This window comes from Diadema antillarum, unplaced genomic scaffold, assembly GCF_040938485.1.
Source record: "Diadema antillarum isolate AM-2024a unplaced genomic scaffold, OU_Dant_1.0 scf00000022, whole genome shotgun sequence".
NCBI lineage: Eukaryota > Metazoa > Echinodermata > Echinoidea > Diadematoida > Diadematidae > Diadema > Diadema antillarum.
The window spans coordinates 4588672-4611024 of NW_027270911.1; the positions used below are offsets into that span (position 1 = coordinate 4588672).

A 22353-nucleotide genomic window follows, 5' to 3' on the forward strand; every position below is an offset into this window, starting at 1 on the left:
CTTCAACAGCAGTTTGGATGGAATTTATGAGCCATGTTGTTGACCCGCTTGTAGTTGTCCATCAAGGCGTGCTGTCTGTGTTGGCGTTTGAAGGAGAGGACGATGAGACGGTGTGTGTCAACGCCCTAATGGTACAGAAGGGCATGGCGGAGACCACCGGTCCTGGGTAAGTGCAGTCTTCAAGAAAGTATATTCCTTTTACAAATGGCACAAAATGTACATGGTTGAAGAATAATGTTTCCCAACATCATGTATGAAATCTTATGGTAATACACCTCAGAGTTGTTTAACTCTTTTATATGCCATGGTTTAAACCCCCTGTGTACCACATAATTCTGAGACAGTTAACATAGTCCTGCTTTGTGAAAACATTATGCCTTTCAAATCTATGTAACTTTCATAGATTTTAGTTGCCCTGGAAATGCAGTGTGCAATGATGTTGAGAAAATGTCAAACTCCGCTTTGATGTAAATTGATATGACAAATCTATGATTATTTTTCTTTAAATGATCAATAGCTAGATTATTGTAGAAGCATGGCCTTTGCACACAAAATAGTGACCGCAACTTAGAATTTAGTGTAAAATCCAGCAGGGAACACCGCTAGATATTTAATCATCACATGAAAACAAGCTACGTATGGCAGGAATTGAATCACGAGAAACGCTTTCATCATACTCCGGCATTTGGCGATTTATGGATCACTTTGGGTGGGTTTGTGGATTTGAGCAGAATATACAAACTTGGCACGCTGTCGACTGAGTCGGATGTGCGAACGTGGCATATAAAGAGTTAATAACAAATAAAAAACTATCCCCATGTCACTGGGGAATATGCTCCCTTTTTTTGTATCAAGAATAATAGTTGGAATTTTGGCGGAGTTTGAATGAATTCACTGGAAATCTAAAATATTTTTACCCCCCTCCATCATGGAGATGTTTTAAGTTTTATTGTTTTGAGGAATACATAATACACCAGCCTATAAAAGGAATCTAATTTTCAGGGTAGCAAAAGTTACCCACAAACTTAAAACAGCCTTTTCCTCGTATGTGTGCCATAATTGGAATATCCCCTTTCCCATCTTCAAACTAGGCTGCCAGCTTTTTATAGCGAAGATGGTAAGTGGAGATGGATGGACACCATTACAGACCCTTGTACATGTGAGACTTGCAAACAATGCCAATAACAGATCATCTCTCTCTCTCTGTTTCCCTTGCTTTCAGCTCGATGAGCGCAGAACTTCTCAGGAGCCCTTGCCCACCACCTACAAAGCCACCATCTGAGCCAGAGGCTGTGGTCCCCACCACTCCTTCACCTTCACCTACACCTACACCCACATCTACACCCACACCCTCATCTACACCCACACCCACACCCCCTCCAGGGGACAGCAATACACACCAGTCTGCAGAGTCTGCAGCAACTCAGGAAAAATCTCCACCCAATGCCGAGGAGGGGGCAACCTCATCACCACCCACTGCCGAGGAGGGGGCAACCTCATCACCAGCAACTCCAGCAGAATCTCAGGACGGGCAACCTCTGCCCCAGAAAGAGGATCATATCGCGGAAGACGTTAGCATTCCAGATGCAAAGACAGACGGTGTTGCCAAAGTTGACACGCCCAAAAGTTCGTCTCCACCTCCCGCTGCAGAGGTTGTGGTAGACTCCACACCAAAGAGAGACTCTGCCGTGCCGCTGGGGCGGATCAGCGGTGGCGCTGCCACACCCTCACAGCTGTCCGGAAAGTACAGTGCCTACACGGCAGTCCACGTCAGCCATGTGGAGTCGCCAGCGTGCATTTACGTGCAGCTCTCAACAGCGGGAAAAGATGGCCTGGACAGGTGTGTTTTGTGGCCTCTTCAACCTGTCATCACTTCTTCGTAGATTGATTTGATTTCTACAGATACCTTTAAATTAATTTCCATGTCTTCTTTTCCCAAATTCCTAATCTCTACGTTCTGTCATCATTCAGTTTGTTATCGATTTCTTTCTTTGCATGATGCTCTAGACTTGTAAAAATCCACATTTTTGTCATAATCATATTTAAACTGTGCATTTCTTTTTTTTTTTTTTTTACTCATCAGGGAAGAAAGAATAACTGCAGATGTGTTCACTTGGCACCATTTAGGTTTCCTAAGTTTGTGGTGGTTTTCTCCAAGGAAGTTTGCTTGTGCTGCTTGTAAACAAAGTCACTGACAGCCGGGGATTATTAATGTTTTGGAATTCATGTTCTAGAGCTTACAGGTGCATTGAGTGTGGCTCTTTGAAAGAACAGATGTGGAAGTACTCTATGTATGTTCTATTTGCCTTTTTTTTTGTACTGTTGGGGCCAGCTTGCTGGAGGCAATGACAGTGTTCTACAAGGAGCAGCCACCGGTGAAGGATAAGGAGTGGGCTGAGCAGGACATCTGTGGGGCCCTCCTGGTGAGGGAAGGGGTGTGGTGCAGGGGAAAGATCCAGTGCCTTCTGCCTAACAGTAATGTGGTGGTGAGTGGATCTCTTCTTTTCTTGTCTTACCAAATCAATGTGGGACTACAGGAGTCAATCGGCATCTGTCCGTCATCTCTTGCAACTGCTGATAGGGAGCTTTAGATTAATGTGACATGGATGTTAAGAGGAAAAACCTGTTCTGCGCATGCGCAAGACTGCTTATCAAAATTGATCTCACATTGTCTTTGTTTTTTGAAGACGGTTCTGTGCAATTTTAGCATCTGCTCAAATACATGATGCAGAGAGCTCCTCGATGCATGCCATTATGACAAACGACACATGTGGAGTTCTAGGCTGCATCTTCGTGTAATGTAACTTCGTGCTTTGAAATACAATGCAGGGAGAGAGGAAGACGGCCAATGCAACCGTCGTCCTATTGTTCACATGCAAATCTAAAGCTCCCTTGTGTACCTTCCAGACTCTTTTCAGACAAGATCAAGCTTTGGCTAGAGAAACCTTTCCGGAAACTTCATGTTAAGGTATTAAATGTGAAGAGGTCACAAACTAAGATGGAAGGTTATTTCAGGTCACACATTGAAGTAGGACTGTGCAACTTTCCCTCTAATTGTGATTAATTTTCACTTATATTTACCATGCCTTACTCTCTGCCACCTTATTATACCCTCTATCAATAGGAGATTGCAATCTCCAAGCAAGAAATGTATGTATTTTCAAGTATGTACATTGTACAATTTCATGTGTGATGTACTCTTACTATTATGAAATTAATAAATCAGACTTTATATCACGTGAATTTAGACATTTCGCGCTCATGGCCTTTGTTTCATTTTTTTTTTTTTCTGTCAGGTTCTCTTTACTGATTACGGCAATACCGAGGTGGTGTCTTCGACCCACATCCGCCCCCTGGAGCCCCGCTTCCAGCGAGAGGCCCCGTTTGCGACCAAGTGTCACCTGGCTGACATCCTCCCTGCTGGAGGCACGGCTGAGTGGACCAAGACCTCATGTGACTTCCTCGAGGAGAGACTCAATGATCTGGAGTGTTACATCTGTAAGAAGGTATGTCCTGACCCTTGACCGTTGACATTTGACCCCTCTGACCTTTTGCCTCCAAGAAATCAGCTACTTAATTTACCTTAAGACCTGCCATGGTTACAAAGTATAGCTACTGCAAACATCAAGGATATAGGACACTAAGTACCATAGAGGATTAAGTGAGTTGCCAGAGACAGTACCGTAAAAGTGGACGTTTTCCCCGTGAATAATTTTTTGTGCTCAGCCTGGTGAGATAAGTTTTGTATGTTTTAATTCTGCGGAATCAACACATGAACTGCTGAAACATACAGCTAGCAAAAATATTTGCGTGCTTTTATATTTTCCTGGTTTCTGTTAGCGCAAAATGTACAGAAGTTTCAGCACTGCGAAAATTTCCACTTGTACTGTAGTTCTTTTCCACCATCAGCATGCTTTTCTTGCAAATATGCTTTGATCTTTTAGACCAATATATTTTTGTGCTTGATATTATGGTACAATTACATTGTTGGTAGTTTCTGATTATATTTATCTTGCCTTAAAGGTGCATAACCATGTCGTTGGTCATATTTGCCCACATCAGTGCTCTCTTCCTCTTTGGTTTTTGTTTTCTTTGCCTAAGAGTAATTTGAGTCTCCTTCAAGAATGATAATACGAATAGAGTAAAAATTTGAATTTGAAAATATGCCTCTGAATTTGAAATGCAAAGGAAAGCAGTGGTGGTGAAAAGTGTGTGGATCATGTCAATAAATCCCCAACATAACACCTGCTCATCATGTTCGTATGAAGCTTGATAGAAATATGATGGAGCTGAGATGCTTATGATGGATCATCAAGCTCCCCCCACCTTTGTCTCTCTCTGCCAGGGTGAAGTGGTGAATGGCAACCTGCCCATTGACCTCCTCTACGAGCTGACGGACAAGGAGAAGATCGCCAGGGAATCCCTGGAGGACCTGGCCAGCATCTCAGAGCTCCTCATCCAGAAGGGACTGGCCCTGCGCAAGAGGTGAGAGGGTGCTCGGCTGGTCCATCTGATAGGGCAGGGGCTTTAGATGATGAGGGTGATAATCATAATAATGAAAAAGATGATGATGATGATGATAATGTTATTGATAATGATAATAATAATAATAATGATAATGATGATGATAATAATGATGATAATTATTACTGTAGTAATAATACTGAAATAATGATGATAATGATGATAATAATAATAGCAATAGTAATAATAGCAATATACAATAGTAATAACAATGATGATAACAATTGTTGTAATAATAGCAATGATAGAAATTCAATAACAATAATGATGATAATAGTAATAACAATAATGATAATGATAATACTGATAATAACGATAATGATAATAATAATGATGAATATGATGATGATGATGATTATGATGATAATAATAATGGGAACTTCAAAGAGCAAAGATTTGAGGATCTTAACCTATGTTGGGGATTGTACATTATCAGTCAATCTTGTATAATCCTGAAAATATGTTTGTTGCAATTTTTACATCCCATGGGCTAATTGTTCATATGTGTGGATTAAGAGCAGCAGTGCGGACAAATTGTCTTGGGGAAGGATGGAAGTAATAGATTTGAATGGAGTCAAGACCCTGAATCGAAGAGTGGAAAATCTCAACCAGTATACGCTACACCATTTCAAGTGAAACAAGCTGACTTGACAGTGGAAGATTATGAGATGGTGGTGTTTGTTTAATACCATTAATCGGTTTGTTTTTCCCACTGTCATTAAAAATAACTTGCATATTTTCTGTCGTTTTGCTCCCATTCATGTGTCTGAAAGGTTTTATAAAAGCAGACATTTGTGAATTTCATCTAGGGATGAAATGTGACATTTATAGTTAAAAGGGATGGCGCTATGTTCTTGATCGGGGCGAGTTTGTTCTGCTGGTGATAACATATCACAAATTTTCTTTCACAAGGCGGAAGACGCGACCGCCAGCTGAGGCAAGGAACGTAACCGTGCCCTCCACGCCTTCTCAAGAATTGACTCCACCTGCTAAAAGCCCTACCAAGTACCCCTCCTCAGTCAAGCCTCAAAGCAGTGGCCCCAGCTCCCTTGGCACGACTCGCTCCCCATCTCCCAGTAGTGTAGGAAATGCCACAACCGAAGGACATGCCACGCCCAGTGATGATGGCAACCATCGATCTACGCCCACCGTTTCCCCCGAAGTCTTGGATGATGACGCTGGCTCCTGTAACGGTACTGCAAGGCTGGAGCCGTTACCCCAGTATGTGGCCCCGCCCCTCCCCCTCCTCTCACAGCTCCAGCTGATTATCACCTTTGTGAGCCCAGAAGGCATCATATACGGCCTGGAGGTTGACAAGTGTAAGTGTACTGCCATTAAGCACCTTAAAGGGCTTTTTTTTAGCTCACCGATAGCTCAAGTAAGCTCTGGAGTAATGTTTTTGTTGTTATTGTTGGTTTTTTTTTCATCGTGCATCATATGTCGTGCACTGTCCAAAATTTTGTTCAAATTTCTGTCTCCTTGTTGAAAGCCCTTAGATTCCGACTGAACCTAGAAGGAAGATTATTAGGGTTAGTGGCTACCAAACTTCTTCAAATGGTTTGGTAGCCACCATGTGGACCCAGGGGGTAAAAATGATAAAATGCCGGAAGTGAGTAGATATCAGAGATCTTCCTTTAGGTTAGAAACTATAACTTCAAGTGAAAATTACACTTGCAACTGCAAAAATGTAAAAATTCAATCCCTTGATGATTTTTTTTTAATGCAAAATGATCACTAGAACTACTCGACTGTTTCACATGATGAAAAAGATCTTATTATTGATATTTATATAATGTGTGAAAATATCTGTGAGGTGGTGTGTGTTTAATGATTATCAAAGATCGAAGTGTTTTTGGAGGTCACAGATATATCAGTAAAGTGTGATAAAAAACAACAAAAACAAAAGGAAAACTCACTTGAGTTCCTGATATGATTTATGTTAAACTTTCCATGGTGTGTATAGTAATTAGAGAGTCTTATGGTTGCACCATGTTGCATGAATTGAGTTCCTAATTTATTTTTTTAAGTCCTGAAAAGTAGTTCCAAACAGAACTAATTTCAGCTGAAGAATACCTTGAGCTTTTCTTATCTTTCCCCTTGCCTATTATTCCTTCTAAGGACTTTAAGGACTTGGTGTTGCTTTTAAGTTAATATGTCCCCTTTTCAAGGGTGAAAACCACATTCCTTTCATAGGCTGATATACTGTAGAGGTATGTGATTCAGAACTTTCCTCAGAATAAGAGTACTGGGAACTTCTTCGTGTTGAATGGGGAATGCATACTAGAAATTTCCGGTAAATTTGTCCAAACTCAAAATAATTCCAACTGTTAACTCTCCGTACAAGAGGGAAGCGTATTCATGAGTGAGGAGGGTTTTTCTTCATTTCTCTTTTTTAAAAACACTGAGGATATACCATAGATTTTATACACATAGTTGGGAGACATTATCCTTTCACTATGCAAAATTGTGTGATGTGTCAAAAGGGACATAACCACCTTTACATCTCTCTAGTCACTTAATTCCTGTTCCGACTTTCATTGCCAGTCCGAGTATTCCAGCTCCTCATGGAGGACCAGCAGAAGCATTGCAACGGTCAGACGGTGGTCCCTCTGGGGGCGGAGTCTGTGTCTATTGGCCAGTGCCTGTGTGCCCGCTTCTCGCTGGACAACATGTGGTACAGGGCAAGGGTCATCGGCATTACAGAGGAATGCATCACGGTGATAACCCGAAATGGCTTGATGGTAAACTTTTGGGGATTCTCGGAGAGTCCTGTTATGTAGCATTTGAGGGATCTGGGCTACACAGTTTTACACATATGGGACTAATGGGATTCTCATACAGATTTGGTCACAATTAGCCAGTGCTAAATTTCTGTTTGGCATTCTTCTGCTTTGTAGACTTGAATGCAGGAAATCAGATCAAATGTGTTGCACCACCTTTTAAATGTTAAGTGTCCTAGTAGGACTGCAGAAAGTTTGAGCTTAGTTTCACAATCCTGTGAAAAAGAAAAAAAAAATCTAAATTGAGCTATTTTTCTATGACTGTCACCAACAAGACATTTCAATGATGTGAAATGTTCTAAAGAAAAGATTCACTTCGAAGCTATTTTATTGGCAGTTAGTATGGAACTTTTACTTTGTTGTGCTGAAGTTAAAGGTGATAGTAATTGTCCATGCATAGTCCTAGCCAGTACCTACTGGCTATAGCTTGCTCATGTGGTAATGAAAAAGTTTGAGTACCAGGTATGTGGTAATTATCAATTTTTTAACTAACTGTGATCATTCACACAATAGATTATACAGTTGTGTACTTCACCCATTAACACATCTTGGCAGTTTGAATCCAAATGCAGTTATGCTGCTAAAACATTGCATGCTTTCCTTTTAACACTGCACCAATCATAACAATGACATTGCAGTCTCTTAGTACACATTTCCGTTGAAGAATGACGTTATGTTCTGTCAAAGGTACCAAATGCAGCTGTAAAGAAATATTCTGAGGGAGCAAGAGGCAAAGGAAATATATTTTGAAAAGTCAGATAGACAGATTCCTTGTGTTGCGATCATATATTTAACAGTGATTGATAACCGTGTTCTTTCCTGTACATAATCTGTTATACAGGTGAAGTACATAGACTTTGGAAACACAGAAGAAGTGCCTTTTGATAGGGTATTGCCAACCCCATATCGTCTGGATATTCCTCAACACAGCAGAGAGTGTGTGCTCTACGGTGTGCAGCCGGTAAGTCCCATATCTCACGAGTTCTTGAAATGTCTAGATGGAAACCCCACCCTGTTTGCTTACGGTTGAGAGTGCTGTTTTGATCCATTAGATGTCGTGTGTTGTGCATCATTTTCAAACTCTTTATATCTTTGTCACTCGGCCACATAATGACAAGACTTAGCAGGAATAAGTTTTTGAGAGATCGGGGAATACCAAGTATTGGTACAGGTGACCCTCATGATGGCCGCAAGGGACAGAACCCCAAAGGGAGTGAATTTCAAAGATCTTACATCCAGATGCAGAAGTAGTCTAATCTAAATACTCTGTTTGGAATCCCCTCAAAACATGACACAACCTCTGAGATGTACCGTGTTCACCCAAGACGACGGGGACTCTAAAACGTTCGTGGCACAAAGCGTTTGGGGTGAGTCTGGGGTGACCTAGTTAAAGATAGCACTAGACTGCCTACCTTGAGTCAAACTCAACTTTCAAGAGTTGTGCTAGACTCATGCTAGATGAGGGGACTCTAAACAGTCTCTTAACCCGTTGAGGACGGACTGATTGTGCATGGGATGTTGCGATAATGGTAGCGGTGCGAATATGCAAATATAAACCAGCTTTGTGAAGATTGATTTCCATCTGTTATACATCACAGAAGCCTGTAATTGCCCTGTCACTGTACAGGCATGCTAACCTGGAAACATGAAACTGCACATTACTTGAATATGAGACTATTCTGAAGCAAATAATTTTCACACAACAATAGATATATAAAGTACTCTTGAAAGAATCCCACAAGGATTGAAACAACCATCCCCAAGCATTCCCACTGATTCCCACTGATCAGTTACCAGCCATCCCCTTTAAGTAGGAGGATCTTCTTTATGCAGATTAATGCAGATTCATGTAGTTTTAGCACCATCTCAATTCCCAGAATTAGAACTACATAGTCTCAAAAAGCCTAGAAAGTTCTCTAGGTGTTAGTTCCAGGTAGTATGTCTGGTAAACTTGCTCAAGCCTCAAGGCAGTTTTTCTTTTACTTACCCACACAGTGATTTTACAGTCTGTGTTTCAATTTTGCAGTCTGCACTCATTCTTCTTGTAGGATTCCTCACATAATTCTTAAGATTCTGTACATTGAAATTCAGAATTGTGAGTATTTATGTACTAAGTCTGTAATCATAAATCTATTATTGAATGTCTGCTGCTGGGAGTGTTATTAGTCCTGTTTGCCCTCAACAAACTGATGATAGAAATATATTAAATATCAATTATGCAGAGAGGTGAAGATGTGCTGTGATTGATTTTTTTAAAATCAATTGTCACCCTCCCCTTGAATGTATTTGTTAAGATCTTATGAAATACATTTGTAAACAGGTGATGATTGATAAAAAGATCTGTTATAGAACTAACTGATACTTTTGTTCATCTTGTTGTTGTTGTTATTGTTGTTGTTGTTGATGTTGTTGTTGTCCCCGCCGAACGAGTTCGAGCAGGGGGCTATGAAACGGGCTCCGTATGTGTGTGTGTCCGTGCGTCCGTGCGTGTGTCCATGTGTCCGTGCGTCCGTGTGTGATCAAAATCTTCAATTTGCTACTTCTCTGTCATTTATGAGCCAATTTTGATTCTGTTTGCTTTATATGATAGCACTACATGGGAGCTTTGGAACTTCTACACAGAATTTCAGTTGTGACCTTTGACCTTGACCTTTGACCTATATTGTACATTTTGCTACAAAATGCTACTCCTTCGCCATTTCTAACCCGATTTTGATTCCGTTTGCTTTATGTGATGGCACTAGGTGAGGGCTTCAAAACTTCTCCACAGAATTTTGACCTTTGACTTCTTTGACCTTTGACCTTGATTTTTGACCTGTATTGTACATTTTGCTACAAAATGCTACTCCTTCGCCATTTCTAACCCAATTTCCATTCCGTTTGCTTTAAGTGATGGCACTAGGTGAGGGCTTCAAAACCTCTACACAGAATATTGACCTTTGACTTCTTTGACCTTTGACCTTGATTTTTGTACTATATTGTACATTGGCTACAAAATGCTACTCCTTCGCCATTTCTAACCCGATTTTGATTCCGTTTGCTTTATGTGATGGTACTAGGTGAGGGCTTCAAAACTTCAACACAGAACTTTGACCTTTGACTTCTTTGACCTTAGACCTTGATTTTGTGACCTTATACATTTTGCTACAAAATGCTACTCCTTCGCCATATCTAACCCGATTTCGATTCCGTTTGCTTTATGTGGTGGCACTAGGTGAGGGCTTCAAAACTTCTACACAGAATTTTGACCTTTGACCTTGATTTTTGACCTATATTGTACATTTTGCTACAAAATGCTACTTCCTGCGGGGACATATATTACGCACTGCGTAATTTCTACTTTTCCTTGTTGTTGTTGTTGTTGTTGTTGTTTTAGGGGGGGTTGTCGTGTAGACCAATTCAGTTTGGGTACTGTTTTTTATGGTAATTTCTAACTAGGTCACTTCAAATATGCCTTGCAAATGGTAATTTATACACCGACAGCAATGCACCTGGCTCATTGCATTTGAACCTATTGATAGTACTTTTGCTCTTTTTTGGAACCCCTCAATTATGGCCGCCATAAGTTACAGTGCTCTGAATTCATCTATTGGTGGTTGAAGCATTCAAGCAAGAATTACAAATTGAAAAATTACATTAACTTAGCTGATTGGTCACTGTCAAAAACGATCAGTTTACCAATTTACTTCATTTGTTATGATTATACATAATGACAAAGAGTTTCCAACAACCAGAAAGCAAGTCTGAGACTTACCCAACTTAACAACATAATTATGCAGGCATGAAACATGTTTCCTTGAAAAGAAGATCAAAGAGCTCAAGATGAGATCCTCTGGGAAATAGGCCGAGTAAATGTTTGGTTCCAACTGATTAACAATTGCCTTTCATTGATGTATTAGTAAGCACTAATTATTCAATGTTGTAGTGATTATAAATTGATGGTTGTTTGTTTGAGTGTAGTTTGCATTTGAATGATTTGTAACTTCATTGTACTGCTTAGGTTCTCATCACATTCTACTGTATGCTGTTGCATATCTTATAACCCTTTCAGACACACCATATCATTATGTTGTCGTACAACACATAGATATGACATTTGACATGGAAACCATATAGATGCCAACACTGCACATTGGCACTGGTCCAACCATCCCAGAGCAGTAAAAAATCACTGTGAGACCAGTAACTTTTTCAGGAATGGACCAGTCAAAAATGGAAAAACTGGGTACGTACTGGTCCAACAGACAGGCTTGACCAGTAGAGAAAATGGGTTGGTGTGCAGTCCTGCAAACACAATGTCCTGTTATATAAAAGTCATATGGCGGCATCAAACCTTGCATACTGTCATGTTTCATATGAAGTTCATGAATATATGTATGAGCCTCTCCCTTGCGCATTACATAATTTTTGCAGGACTTTGCACATTTTAGTGTTTGCATTGCATTGAATTCATTTGATAGTTTGCGATACAGTCCCATTTGGTACCTATAAGACATATGGCTGTGAGAGCATTCAGACACGAATATATGTCTGAACCTGTTGAGGACAAGTCCCAGTATACTCGAGCAAGTATCTGTGGGAAATGTGTGTTGTAGCAAAATTAGTCCTTTCTTAATGGGTTAATGATAAACATCCATCCAGACATATGAAAAAGTCTCATATTCATACATCACGTATCCATATGCTATGTTGGAATCCTTGGGTACTGTATACGCCGAATATTTTGCACTGTTTTTATTTTTTGTGTGTGTGAATTTCGTGAGTCAGGTGCTATTGGCAAATTAAAGACATGCAAAAGTATTGGCTCCGATCCTAACATGAATGTGATTTGCACACATACATTTCTGTGTTCGATACTAAACTCCACAATCGCGAATTTAACCACTCGTGAAATTGTGGGGAAGTCCCAATTCGCATTAATTTAGACTCGCTAAATGTATGGCATATGCAGGAGTTCAAGAAAAAGTCCTGCCTACCTGTAAGACGTAAGGCTATGAGAGCATTCAGATGTGAATACGTCTTAATAATATACATCCGTTCAGACTTATGAAAAACTCTCAAATCTATACCTTACATCCATTTGAGAACTCTTTAGTCTAAAAGGAGTGATGATGTGTCATGACGATTAAAATGTGTTGCTTGCAATATCAACATCAACACTTGCTGCAAAGACCTTTAGCTGGAAAGCTATCATTCATTGTGAAGTCAGAAGGCTAAAAGTTGACCCCCTTTTCCCTCATACATAGTATGCAATGCCAGACTTCAATATGTAGCATTAATTAATTGTAATATGACACCTGTGGGTAAGATTAATCACAATGACTTTTCCGAGAGAGCATGTACCAACTGCAAGAAGTTAGGAAAGGATAGTGTGAAAGCTTGGCAGCCTTTAAAAAACAATCAGATGCAGACAGGGTCGGACAATACAAACACTCTAGGCCGGTTACTCTTCTCTGAGCTGGCTGCTTCAAAAAGGAAATGGCAAAATCGTCCAATGCAGTCTTTGTTTCACTACACTTAAGTATGGTGCAAACAGAAAGTGTGAATTTTGTTGGGGTCGAGGTGTGCGTTGGTGGTTGGGGGGATGGGGAAGGGGGGTTGATGTCGGGCATAACCAAGGAATCCCACTGGAAATCAGATGGCGGTTATCTGTCGCGAAAGCGTGAAGAGAAATTTGAAATCACTCTCTGCAGCTCTGATCATCACATGTAACCCCATGTGTCAAGGCAGTGATTGATTAAGTCTGCCGCTTGTTTTGGCCCTGACACGGGACAAAGAGAGGTAAAATATTGCGGCAGCACTCTCCCGAATCCGCACGTAATCGTACACCCGTACTCTGTCTTTTGCGGCAGTGAATTGATACAGCTCCTGCTAGCTGAAAAAGATTTTTTTTCTCTCTTTGTATGGATGCTCTGATGTGGATGTGTGTTGTAGGGAAAACTGAACTCGCAAGATTCCGTTTCTTCATAACGAGGTTTTCACCTGCGTTTATGGTGTCTGCGGGGTGTCGGGATTTGCTAGCAAGATGCAGAGACATTGCCAATGTGGATGAAACCCAGAGAAAGTCTGTGTGTATGGGAAGATTACGTGGGTGGATATGGGGTTCACATTACTACAAAAAAGTTTCCTTGTTTCCTGTATTTTTTTTTTCTGACTAGATTACAAGGTAGTTTCTGTTGTACAGGTCATTCAAAGTAATGTAAAGCAGGTGAATTTGAATGTATAAGACGTAATTAGCCAGTACCCCATGCAGGGTGCTACATAACTTTTTTTCATGCCACTTGCCCAGTATTCACCTTCTCCCTCCAATTTAGTTTCTAAGGTAGGATTTCATGTAGGGTGCGTTCGAGCACTCTCCTAAAGCGAACTGTACTGTACCATACCCGCACCAGACGAGCGCTCGAACGCTCCTAAAGTGTACCGTACCGTACTGTACCGAGCAAAAAGTGGACCACTTCCCGATGTGCTCCAAAAGCATACCAAAGCGTACCAAAAGTTCGTCGTAAAGCATGCGCGTATCATGCGCATACGTCACAATGCAAAGACATCATTTTCTTTGTTCGGGACACACCAGGGCCCCGTTGCAAGAAAGTTGCAATCAATTGCAAATAATTGCTAATATTGAAACAACCATTCTGATTGGCTCAGGGTCTGCCCTATTAAGAAGACATGCATGCAACAATGATTTTGATTGGCCAGTGACAATCAGTTGCAAGTTGCGTTTAAACGCAAAGTTTCTAGCAACGGGGCCCTGGTGTATGATATTCTTGCTACAAAAATGCGTGACCTTTTCTAAAAATAACTCTTTTGAGGTATGTTTTCTCGACAGAGCGCTCGAACGCTTCAAATCTCGCACAGTTCGGTACGGTACGCTTTGGTTCAATTCGCTTTGGTTCCCTTTAGAGCACTCGAACGCACCCTATGTTTCTAAGGCAGGATTTCATTTAGTTTCTGAGGCAGGATTTCATGTAGTTGTTGCTAGGTAGGGCAAGCTGTGCAGTTGCAAAGGGCAACCTATTTAAACAGAAAATGCATAGAATTTGAATACATGTCTAATACCATTTTTTTTTTTTTTTGAGGGGGGGGGGTTACAGGGGTTGATCCAGGAATTCCGTTAAGGGGGCTTTACAAAATTAAATGAGGGCGCATGCACCTCACATTTTTTTCTTGTTATTTCTTTTGTTTAAACAAAAAAAAAAAAATAGAATAAGGGGGCGCGTTACCGGTGTGCTTCCCTGTCCACCACTGGGTTATTTTCTTCATTCTATGAAGGTCCGAATGCACTTTTAAAGTTTGCTTCAAATCAATGACAGTTTACCCACTCAGTGTAAATCAAAGCACCATAGTCCTTTTTCCTCCTGTACGACATTTACGAGCATATTCTACTCAAGTCTGCTGGGAGGCAGGAAATAACTGATCATGAAGTGCACAAATTTCAAGGACAGTTTATTGATGAATTCAGAATGATGGGTGATTTTAACAAATTTTCAAGGTAGTATTCATTTGCAGTTTATTTGATATGGTAGGGTATTGTCTTGGGAAGGAGTGGTTGAATGTTACCCTTATTCCAAACCCTTTTACTATCAAACAAAACAAGAAAAAAAGAAAAGGAAAAATATGAAAACCACTGAAGTCCTTTCAGCCTGCACAAAAATGTACATTTCAGTTTACTGTAATAGTAGAACTCTCCTGATAATTAAGGTGAAGAAATGGTTTGATTTTAAAGGACAAGTTCACCTTCATAAATATAAGGATTGAGAAAATGCAACAATATTAGTAGAACACATCAGTGAAAGTTTGAGGAAAATTGGACAATCGATGCAAAAGTTACGAATTTTAAAAATTTTTGTGTTGGAACCGCTGGAGGAGAAGACTACTACAGCTTGTGAGTCATATGCGTACAACAATATAGAGAAAATGTAAAAGAAAATTCAAAATATTTCACTTTTTTGCATAATAAAAGAGCACTTGACTTGCCTCTTTCAAAAGGCAGGGGGAATAATATTACCCATAACATTTGTCGGTAACGAGTCAGGGGAATGTGTACTTTTTTCAAAAGATGGAATTTTGTGAAATTCTCTTTATATTTTCCTTATATTGTTGTACGCATGTGACATCTTAAGTTATTCATACACTGCAGTAGTCTTCTCATCCAGCGGTTACTGCACAAAAACTTCAAAAATTCATAACTTTTGAACGGATTGTCCGATTTTCCTCAAACTTTCACTGACGTGTTCTCCTAATATTGCTACATTCTCTCAATCCTTATGTTTATGAGGGTGAACTTGTCCTTGAAGGAATGAAAGAACAGATGTACTTTAAATTGATGCCCCCCTCGACGTTTCGCGCTATAATTCTGTAACGCGAGTAACGCGAGAAGGCCTCGTCGCGAGGCTTCTTGACTTTCTTCATTCAAGTCTCGCGCAACTTTTGAAACCAAATTTGCAACGTCCGTGCATACTTTTGTGAAGCCACGCCCATTTTTCTAACGGAATGTCGCCCCAAAACGGGCACAATTTTGTGATTTTGTGTACATTTCCTATGGAAAACAGTGCTCTGTCATGAAAGTCATAAAAACCAGATTATTTTTACAATTAATCACTTTCATCGATTAATTTTGTGCTAATTATGGTAGAAAAGTGGTCAGTGACAATTTCCATTGAAAAAAAAACATTCTGAAAACAATAAAATACATAAGAATTGAAATGAGTTTTGGAAATTTTTGTGATGTACAATTGTTGAATATGCTAAAACAGATTTGCAGATCAAAAATTAGATTCTCATTGCTTTTAATTAGGCTAAAATATCATCTTGAACTTAATTTGCATAATTAATTAATTAAAATTAGAAATTGATTGTTTGAAAAAATCTTATGACACAATCTTGTAGATTATGACGCGGGTCTCGCGCATGCAAAATTTAATCGCGATCGCACCACCGATGGCCGAGATCTCGGGGGGGGCGGGCGGAATCCATCCCCCGGTCTGAGCATAGCCAAAAAAGCCCGGCCCCTTTAGGGTTAAAATGGCATGTTTTCATGCAGGCTATAGAAACTTTCCCCTTATTCCCCTGTGTCACTTTTTTGCGTAGCAGGGTGTCATGTTTAAAATCTGTTTTGAAACCTGGAAATTAAAGAGCTTATGAAGTAAGCAAATCAAGGAGTGCTGTATTAAAAACTAACTCAATTTTTTTTTCTGCAAAATGTTATAGGCCTACAACTGTTTCCCCTGTTACTTTAACCCGTTGAGGACAAGTCCCGAGTATACTCAGGCAAGCGTCTATAGGAAATGTGTGTTGTAGCAAAATCAGACCGTCCTCAACAGGTTAACCTGTTGACTACTGTACGGAAACAGAGTGAATGGTGCATTAAATCCATGCTTCACTGTCAGATTTCCAGTTTAGATCTCATTAACTGTATGCTATAGATGTAGCTTCTCCTTTTCCCTTATTTTGACTATATTCCTATAGAAGCTGTGCTGTATGTATTATCAGTTATTATCAGTATTGAAGAAACTCAACTTCAGAGAATCAGCAAATACATAAGCTGTTACTTTTGTGCACCTGTAGATATTTTCACAAATGAGGACGTCATGGATATTTTTGCATGATGTTATTTTCGCAAATTTACTCAGGGCTGTTGTAAGTGCAGTATTACCCTGGGGCATGGCAACATTTTTCGGATGTTGCTAAATTGGAGGTCCAACAGTGATTTGTGAAATTCGTGAAAATAATAGCTGACAAGGTGCGGTCACACTGGCAAAAGATGGAGAAGTTCAAGATCGAGAAGTCTTCGTGATGTTTTGTCGTGCGGTCACACCGGCAGCCAAACTTGGATCAAGAAGTTTGGTCAGTGGTACGCGCGCGCAAGAAAGAAGAAAGGGCGCACCGTCCGATGGCTAGTGATTGTGACGTAACAAAGCACATCTGTACTTGACAATGGCCTCGCGTTTCAGAGACACCGCCCACAAACAGATCGAGAAGTTTGTCGGGGGTGAGGGAAATTTCCTTAGTTGGAGTGAGAAGTTTCACGAGAAGTTTCACAGGAAGTTTCACAGGAAGTTTGCGGTCACACTAGACTGGCAAAACTTCGAGATCGTAAAGATCGCAAACTTAATCTTCTCGATCTTTTGCCAGTCTGACTTACGCCTAAAGAATAAATTGAAGTTTCACAAAATCAAGAGGGCTCACATCTGATGGGGAATGTTTGTGTTTTGTTTTATAGTGGCTTTAAAGCCCTTGGCTCTCAAAACGAAGGGGAACAAATTTTGAAAAAGGTTAAGATTTTTTTTGGCATTCAATGCTATTTCAGAGAGGTGTGATGCCTCAAGCCAGTAAATCATGCAACACACTGAGGCATTGCTGCATTGTAGGTAACAAGGCCTTCCTGTTGTGAGGTGAGGAGTACCACATTACTTCACTTTCCAGAGCCACAAGGGAGGGGGTATTTTTGGCGGAATTAAATTCCATCCTCTCTCGTGCTGTGTTTGTTGCCACAGCAGATCCTCATAGGCTGACATTTGTCATGCTGATGAGCATCTGTCCCACTCTCTCCCACTCTTTCTTTATCTCTCCTTTTCTCTATCTCTCCGTCTAATCTCTCCCCCTGCTTGACAACAAGAATGAAGGCAAAAAAGGCAACAAAAAACAACTGCAAAGAAACAATAACAACAAAGCAAAAATGCGTTCTTCAGGTTGCCTCTGTGGGAGCAGGGTTTCCGTAACCGTGTATCGGTAATCCACTCCAGCATCAATTGATGATGCTCTAATGTTCCAGGTAGACTAGCTCAACATGAGCGGAAGATACAGGTGAAAGTTTCACCGGTAACCCCCGGGGTGTGGCTTTCTCTCCCTCTCTGTCTGTCTGTATGTATGTATGTTTGTCTGTATGTCTGTCACTCTCATTCTCTGCCTGAGGGGCGTCAATGTGTGACAGAAAGACTGCTTCCAATACGCACTATACCCTTCAGCAGAGTTACTTACTCTACGAACAATGCCAGGTGATGCTGGAATAGATGGGACGTAAAGGAGAGAGAGAAAAAAAAAGAGTGCCCACACTTGCAATGTAGGTGAGATCAGATTTGGGGAAAAAAATGGAAAAAAGAAATGAGATGGGAGTTGACGCAGTGAGATGATATATGATTCATCAAAACTGGCCTCTTTTTAACTGGCGGAATCAAGTAATTTAGGCTAGTTGCCTATGATACACCAAGATACTATAAATGTATGAAGAATTAATTGACTCTATGACTCACAATGATTGCGTACAATCTATCATTGTACGCAATCTGTATTTTGAAAATATTGAAATATACATGGTTGCTCAGGACTCTTCTGAAAAGAGAAAGTACCCTACATGGTTGAGACATGTATTAACTCTTTATGTGCCATGTTTGCATGCCCGACTCAGTCGACAGTGTGCCAAGTTTATTGTGCTCAAACGCACAAACCTGCCCAAACTGATCGGTAAATCGCCAAATGCCAGAGTACACAATGAAAGCGTTCTTGCGATTCCATTCTTGTCACGTATCGTTGCATTATATGTGGTGATTGACTTTCAAGCAGTTTTCCCTACTAGATTTGTGAGTAAATTCTATACGCTTCTGTCACTGTTCTGTGTGCAAAAGTCATGCCTCTACAATAATGTAGCCTATGGTCATTTGAAAGAAAAATAGTCATAGATTAGTCAGGAAATTGACATCAAAGCAAACCTAGGCATTTTATCTGCAACTTTGTGCATTTGTATCTGTAAAAACTTACATACGTATGTATTTAAACAGCAGAATGTTTTCCCAAAGCATGACTACGTTGCTGTCTCATGCAGAATAATGTGGCACACAGGAGGTTTGCACCATGGTGCATAAAGAGTAAATTTTGATTGTTTGTTATATCATGCAATTCCTTCTGGTCTGAAGTGTGTCATAACATATTGAATATCCAACTTCATCTCTATTCTTTTTGTGTGTGTGTTCATCTGCAGATAAAGAAAAAGAACTTTGTAGTTAATGTTCTGTTGATCTCATTCCCCACTACCCCCGGGACAAGAAAATTTAGAGCTTTTAAAACTCTCGGAAAGGTTGCGGTGAAGAAATTACCAGTCATCCCATTAGTGATTGTTTTAAAATGTCAGTGCTGCAGTTTATTGTTTTTCATGCACACTGATTTTTTTTTTCCCTTGTAGGTGGTAGACAGAAAACCAAAGTTACACATTAAAAGAAAATAAAAAAATAGGGTTGTGCAAAAATATCAAAGCACTGCTGATACTTGATTCTAGGCTTTTAGGATTTATGTGCAGGGGAGAGAAATATATCTTTGAAAACACTTAAATGTTAAGAATTATTCTTGTTGGCACTGACAAACATTTTCAGGCCTTAATGAAGATCAACCCGAGTGACTTTGTTGTTGTTGTTGCTGCTGTTGATGTGTATGTTCACAATATCACGGCGGCCCCATTGTGGGAATGGAAGTGGTTGCCGTGCACAGCAAGTGCCTTGAAGATTTTTAACTCGCAAGACATCTACTTTTGGTTGCCCCCAGGCTGGCAGGATTGCAGCCTTGTGACCCACATGTTCTATTTTGTCCTGATACATAACAGGAGCTGCCCTTTTGGGGGACTTCCTTGCCACCTCATGTGATCCTCAAGCTTTTGTGTTGTCTTTGCTAGTTGGTTAGTCCATCAAATGCGCTGTAAGAAATGCTGACCTTTATTTTTCATGTCAGAATTAGGTAGACTGCTTTTTTAAACCAAATTACAGTTTCAAAAGTCCCATGACAAATGTACCTCCTCCTTCATCTTGTTGGAGAACTTTCTTTTACATTACAAGACCCCCCTCCCCCCCCCCCCCCCCCCCCCCCCTCCCCCCACGACTTTCCAGTGTCCTTCCACACCCTGCAGGAATTACACAATGTAGACTGGGAGTTGACTCATGGGTAAATCCCAATAAACATGGAATATTTAGAGCAGATTTGGTCTTGTAAGAGGGAGTAGACCTTTTCCCATTGTTGGAGAGAATAATCTTGGCCGGGAAAAGTCAGTCGATGGAACAACAGATTAAAAGTGTATTCACTCACTCTGATGCATTATTTACTCTCTTTTTTTAATCTTTCCACCTACCATCACAGAAGTTTGTGATTTTTGATTCAGTATTTTTCAGTATATTATAGATTTGAAGCTTCAAAGGGCACAGAGTTGGCCCAAGTGTATCTGGAATGAATGCCCTTTAAAAAAATGAGGCAGGAGATGCGGTCAATCACAAAGTTCAGTGAAGAGAACTTCTATTTTATATTCTTTGAAGGTTTCCATGCAAGTGGAACATTTAGTGGTAGATGGTTTAACGATACACCATGTATTCTTTCTTGAATGTGAGTGTGGTCCTGAGAGAATGAGAAGGTCTTTCCTTTTTGCTGTACTAATAAGAAAAAAAAAAGATACATGCTGTCCCATGAAACCACCTACCACTAAAAAGTTCAGTGTTAACAAATTTGAGACATTGTCATGCATGCAGAAGATTGTGCATACGGTTGCAACAGGTCTTTTTGTTAGATAAATTTGTGGCAGAATGAAAATGTTATTTCTGAACACTCTTAAACTTTGATATTTGGACAGAATTTGGTTGAAGCAACACAGATTGAGATTTACTACAGGACCCTATACATGTATGTGCCCAGGTGCTCAGCTCACCCTGCCAAGCTATTCCATCAGCATTCACTAATTAATCCACACTTGATGTAGTTGTGAAGTTATCAAGTTTATTCAGGTGTAGCAATATGCCTCAGTCTAACAGGAAAACCATACTTATACAAAAATTATGGGGAAATAAAAATGTTTAAAAATCTCTATTTGTGGAAAATCAGTTTCCCGACACCTGTGCCAAATGGCGAACACAACAAGGGTGGAAACACCTCATTTTGCTGTTGTGCATATCAGTGTAATGTAGGGAGTGACCTCTATAATAAAATGAAATCAAAGATTTAAAAAAAAGCAAAAAAAAAAATGGGTAGAATTGGGATGTCAGTGCTGTATTGCTGCTGTTGAAATGCTAGGGAAAATATTTCATGTTCAATTTCACCTTCTGTAGTAGAAGAAGATCAAATGAAGTGCAAGGTTTACAAAATCCAAGCAAGACATCTGGAATTGATGGAATTGCAAAATTTTGATTACAAAGTTAGCTTGAAAATTGACAGAAATAATACTTTTTTAGTCTCTCATTAAAGCTGCATAGCCATATCAAACTAGGAAAAATAAATGCTCTCCATATTTTATTTTGAGGATGCAAATGATTTATGAATTGTGCTACATCAACATAAATTTCTCAGTCAGTTGCAATAAAAACTAGTCACAAGAATAGTAATTTGAATATTATGAGCTTTTCTTATTGGAGAAAGAAAGAATGCTGTTTGAAATATATTAGTATTTTATTTTCTGTCATAATGCATCCTGTGCAATGTAATGCATATGGGGGCCCTTGATTTATCAAACATTCTGTATCTTTTAATACTCTTTCATAATTTATTTTTCCTCTTTCTTGCTTGTATCCCCTTCTAATGCCGTTTGTACATACATTGTAACAATGCTGCACACCCCCTCCCCACCCTTATCTAACACTCCCAAATTTTATGAAGGTTTGTACCCCACTACAAAGTCTTGACTACTGCAGCTATAGCCTCTTGAGACTTTACAGTTTGAGAACACCATTGTCTCTCGAGTTAGATTAGACGCATAAACAGTCGTCACCCGACGGCCAATCAGTGGCGAGAATCTGCCGCATGGGAGCTCTCGGCTTTCCGTGTGCTCAACCGCATGGAATCGCTGCCCCTGAAAAACCTGCCTCGCCGAATTTTTTTATTTTTTTTTCGCAGACACCTGGAGTGGCGCAAGAAGGCAATTTGAAGACTAAACCTGGTTCCGTGGTTATTGACATTCGGAAGATGCGGGACAAGTTTGTTGCTCCTTTGCCTGTAGCATGATGTCAGTGACCAGGAATTCACAACCCCTTTGAAGAAATGGAGAAAGAGGGGGAGGGGAGAGGATTTGCTTAGAAAATAGAACATG

The 22353-nt window shown here is 40.1% G+C and overlaps 1 protein-coding gene across 1 annotated transcript in view; it reads left to right on the plus strand.

The window, feature by feature from the left end:
• Positions 1-22353, plus strand: part of LOC139731721 (RING finger protein 17-like) — a 165849-nt gene that overhangs the window by 58181 nt on the left and 85315 nt on the right. The window contains exons 22-29 of the mRNA XM_071642603.1: positions 55-166; positions 1223-1840; positions 2333-2486; positions 3297-3506; positions 4346-4485; positions 5437-5843; positions 7069-7241; positions 8146-8265. Of these exons, the coding sequence (XP_071498704.1) occupies positions 55-166; positions 1223-1840; positions 2333-2486; positions 3297-3506; positions 4346-4485; positions 5437-5843; positions 7069-7241; positions 8146-8265 (1934 nt within the window). The remainder of the gene's footprint in view (positions 1-54; positions 167-1222; positions 1841-2332; positions 2487-3296; positions 3507-4345; positions 4486-5436; positions 5844-7068; positions 7242-8145; positions 8266-22353) is intronic.